At 39.4% G+C, this 4,593-nt stretch overlaps 1 protein-coding gene across 1 annotated transcript; it reads right to left on the bottom strand.

Annotated features, from left to right (window-relative positions):
* Positions 1–2,015: 2,015 nt before the first annotated feature.
* LOC131313889 (protein FAF-like, chloroplastic) lies at positions 2,016–2,804 on the bottom strand. The gene has a single exon (XM_058342385.1). The coding sequence runs from the start codon at positions 2,802–2,804 to the stop codon at positions 2,016–2,018; it is 789 nt and encodes a 262-aa protein (XP_058198368.1).
* Between the last annotated feature and the right edge of the window lie 1,789 nt (positions 2,805–4,593).

Genomic DNA, 4,593 nt, shown 5'->3' with positions numbered 1-4,593 from the left:
ACCTCAATGTGACAACGTACCCTCCTCAGTTCCCAACTGGCCAGGGAAAGGTCTAAATTTACAAAGACTAAAGTCACCTTTACAGCTTTTTACTTAATTGAACCTTTTCCTCTCCATTCGTCTATGGATTTTTTGACTTTTTGGGAAAAAGAACTGAAGAAATTGCCAAGGATATTGGCTGAACTTCAGGGCTTTCTTTATGCCACAGGCACTTTAACTGGCTTGGAGAGCAAGAAAAAAAGAGTAGCAGATGATATAGGGAGAGCGGAAAAACTCCCGTCTATGCTCACGGTCGCACATGGGGCTGCAAATGATCCGAATCACTCGCAAGCGGCTCGTAGCTCAGCTCAATAAAAGCTCGACTCAACTCGGTTCATAACTTAAACAAACGAGCTCGAGCTTAAATATTTATCTTGTTTGATAAAAGAACCGAATTCGAGTTGGCCCAAGCTCAAGCTCGAGTAAGCTCGCAAGCCAAAAACATATACATATTTATGTGTATTAATATATTAATGTAGATATTTATATTTATATACATACATATATATATATATATATATATGTACTATATGTATAAGAAACGTTTGTCATCTTTCAAGGCTGAAGCAAATGATATTTGACTGCCAAGTGGCAGCACATCGTCCAGTTGTCATTTCCTCCACACGAGAAGAAAAAGGGAGTGGAGGGCTTTATATCCAAAGGAGTGGCTGGTGGACTCCTTTGTTTTTCGATGCTGGACAAGCAAAGTGAAATGCAAAGAGGAGAAGGTTTCAGTCCCACATCGTCCAGATTACAAACTTCCCTTGAAAAAAATCTTATATATACTGTGAGCACCCGCGCCCCACCTGCGGTTTTTTACACGACGCCACTACTTAGCTTACTCGAGTTGAGCTTGAGCTGGAAGGTTCAACTGCAAGCTGAACTTGAGTCTTACTTTAGTGGCTCGTTTTGAGCTCGGCTCGAGCCAAGTATATTTTTGGCAAGTTGAGCTTGAGCATCTTAGAATTCGGTTTCGATTACACCTGTATTCGCACATGCGCATCAAGACTTCTGAGAAAGTGGATTTGAGTTTTGTCCTCGAACCAAGTAACTTCTTGTCGTTTTTTTTAGAGCCAAAGTAGAATCGCCAAAGCCGTTAACTTGATACAGTGTCAACAGTAATAACTTGATACAGTGTCAACAGTAAAAAAAGAAAAAAAAAAGAAAAAAAAGCTTATTGCATGGGTTTGGTGTAATTTTGCCTCAATCTCAAAACCAAACTATCGGTGTAAACCTATCTCATTTCACGATACAAATCAAATGGCTTGGATAATGTAATAAGTTTGGCAATTGTCAAAATTGATGCCATATTGTCAAATTTGTTATAAAGAATGGCATTGCCGAAATTTGACATTGAATTTGGCAAAAGGTGGAGGAGATGATTTTGCATTCTTAGTGCCAGATTTTGACATTGGCACGAGATTCGACTCAAAGGTGGACTTGGCTTGCTCTTACCATGCAAAGGAAGAGAAAATAAGCAACATTCCAAGAAGCAAATTATTGTTTTTGGGGAGAGAGGGAACCACACATCGCACTTGCAAGTAGCAGTCCCATTAACTGGGGATGGTGTTGTGCATCCCAGCATAGCACCGTGTTGTGCGCATTCAGACTGTTGATTTCGACAATTAACAGTCCAGATTAAAAACAAACTTTTATTGGTAAAAGATATTTATTACGCGTCGAAGTTAAAAAATATATCTCAACTATTGATGGCCGATATCAATAGTCTAAGTGTGCACAACACGATGCCTCGGGATCCATTACTCAAGAGGTGGAAACTGCGAAAACAAGCAAGACTAATAAAATTTTCTAAAATAAAAAAAAAACAAAACAAAACCAAGTTCAGATTCACCCCACATTTCCCCTGTTCTCATTTGCAAATTAAAAGAAACATGAAAGCAGGAACGACCTGAATACATTTACTACTTTAGCATCTCAATTTCCATGCATCATTAGTATTCCTGTCCAATTAATCTTCATCTCCCCATCATTTCCTCCATTTCTTCTTCTTCTTCTCCAACAATCCCATCTCTCTCATCATCATAATCATCATTATAATCATCATCATCATCATCATCTTCTCCATCCTCTCCATCCGCCTGAAAAAACTGCAACTTCAACCGTCCATCCTCCCTGCTAGCATGCAGAAACTCCTGATTCGGCACCCTTATCTCCTTCAAAACAAACCTACCATTCTGCCTATAAGACTTGAACCACACCCAAGGCTTCCCACTCTCCCCAATGGAAGAAATCGGCGGAGGAAACTCCCCCCCACTTTTCCTCACCCTCCTCATCAACTCCCCCTTCCCACCACTCTCACCATGCAAAAAACTCTCCTTCCCAATCCCTACCACCTCTCCCTTCTCTTCCCAACCGTTGATTTTCGTGTCGGATCTCAGTTCCTCCACGTCGGCGGAGCTTTCGAACCCGAGACCCTCCGTGCACAGCTGCAGGGACTCTGAATTCATGGATGAGAAAATGGTTGAGAGGTAATCTGGTGATGGGTTTTTGTTGGTGGTGGGGGTGGGGGTGATTTGGTCATTTTTGGTGGTTGAGGGAGGAAGAGTGGGAGGGGAAAGGGAGGGTGGGTATGGTTCTGGGTTCTCTTTGAAATGTAATTCCCCAAAGATTTCTGTGAAGGATGATGAATCTTGTTCATTGGGTTTTGTGGGTTTGATCTGGTTCCAAGAGAGGGACTCCAGCAGTGTTGGGTTTTCTGGTGGGGGTTTCTTGAAGATGTGTTGGAGGCTTCCACAGACAGCCATCAGAGAGAGAGAGAGAGAGAGAGAGAGAGGCACTGAGACTGCTAGTAGGGAAGCTGTTTTGGGGGTACCTCTCAGTTGGGAGTGAAATAAGGATGGGTGGTTAATATAGAACCTGGTATCCGTTTGGTGGTTATAAATGCATATAGATTTTATGCATATATAGATTTTTGTTTGTCAGCACGAACTTTTGTGCAGAGATATTGATACAGATGCATTTGGAACCAACGGTTCGACGCACGTAAGTCAAATGATACGATGATGAGTTCATGTGCATCGAATATTTTTAAATACATTATGTTCGGCTTTGTACACATAAATGTATTTCTAACATTACTCTTCTTTCAAAAATTTACGAGTTCGAAAATCATATCAAGTTCATCCCAATCAAGTTTCAATAAGCAACTCAAGAAAGCGTTGCGTTACTTGCCAATTTCGCTGGCCAATTAGTGAGTTTGAAGAAATCGTTAAAACTTGACTCATATGGATTAGCAAGTCGAACTCAAATAACTTGTCTTGTTCACTTCACAACTCTATTTAAAAAATATTTTTCAACTCAATCATTACTATCATTTCTCTCTCTAACTTTGCAATCATTACTCTCTTTTCTCACTCTATCTCTCTTCATTTTTTACCCCCTCTTGAATCTTACTCTCATTTCTCTCTCCGCTTATTTTTCAAAAAACACTACTCAAATCACAAACCAAACAAAACAATATCAAGAAGACATGACGACAACATTGTAGTTTGTAATAACAAGGGGATTATTACAGGCTGAATATCCTTCCAAGGCTAATAATTGAATCCCTTGAGTTTCTAGTCACACTGGGAAATATGATGCTTTACAGAAACCACTGATGTGATTGCCAAGAGGATATAAACCCATAACCAACCCATCTTGCCATATCTACAACTTCCTTCACCTCCACAACATTTCTCTAATTTACTAAACCAATCAACACAGAAACACCAACACATCTTAGCTTAACATATCAAATAATCACAATTCTCCACTTTGAATAAACTTTTGGAACGTATAATGAAATACTACACCTACCCAAAAACATAATTAATAGGGATGAAATCCGGACGCATCAAAAGAAAAAACACAAAAACGGGAGTTTTTCTGGGGTCAATCAATTTGGCAAATACCGCTATTTGCTATCAGTTTCTGTATTTGTCAGTTCCTAAAACAACATAATATTCCTATTTGATACTTCTCAATTGCCGAATCTCTAGTGGGAAAATGACTGCCTGTCATTTTTGGTCCCCATCTTAGCTGATTATAAAGTAATAAAGTGATGAAGACTGCACTGGTAGCAGATTGAAGTATCATGACCACATGGCTCCACCCCACATTTGTGGTGGCTTAGTCTGGTCCTTAAGAGATGTCTATGCCAGTAATGCATCAAACAAAAATAATAATATCTGTAACATGGTCCTCATGCATTGGAATGTCCCTATTCTATGATGATTTTTCCATGTGAATAGTATTCTTATTGATTTCTTAGTTTTCGTTCGCAGTACTTGTTTTCCAAGTTCCAGAAACGAAAACAATGAAAAGTACGAAAATACTCTTACATAGCATAGTGTTTGTATCTTCGTGCAAAAAGATTATCCAAAAATTCAAGTCGTGATTTTGGTATTTCCAGAGAAGCGAGTTCCTATCGGGAAAGTTTCACAAAAGCAGTTAATCAAACTTGCTTTTTTCCAGATAAGGTAAACATAAAGCAGAAAGAAAAACATTACTAGAACAGAACCTTCCCAGGGCACCCAACTCAACTACAAAAAG

Source organism: Rhododendron vialii, chromosome 13a, assembly GCF_030253575.1.
Source record: "Rhododendron vialii isolate Sample 1 chromosome 13a, ASM3025357v1".
NCBI lineage: Eukaryota > Viridiplantae > Streptophyta > Magnoliopsida > Ericales > Ericaceae > Rhododendron > Rhododendron vialii.
Note: the sequence above shows the minus strand (reverse complement) of the source record. Positions and strands in the feature narration are given on the sequence as shown.

Excerpts from the sequence above, each read along its gene's own strand:
- LOC131313889 (XM_058342385.1), bottom strand. The coding sequence starts at position 2,804 with ATGGCTGTCTGTGGAAGCCTCCAACACATCTTCAAGAAACCCCCACCA.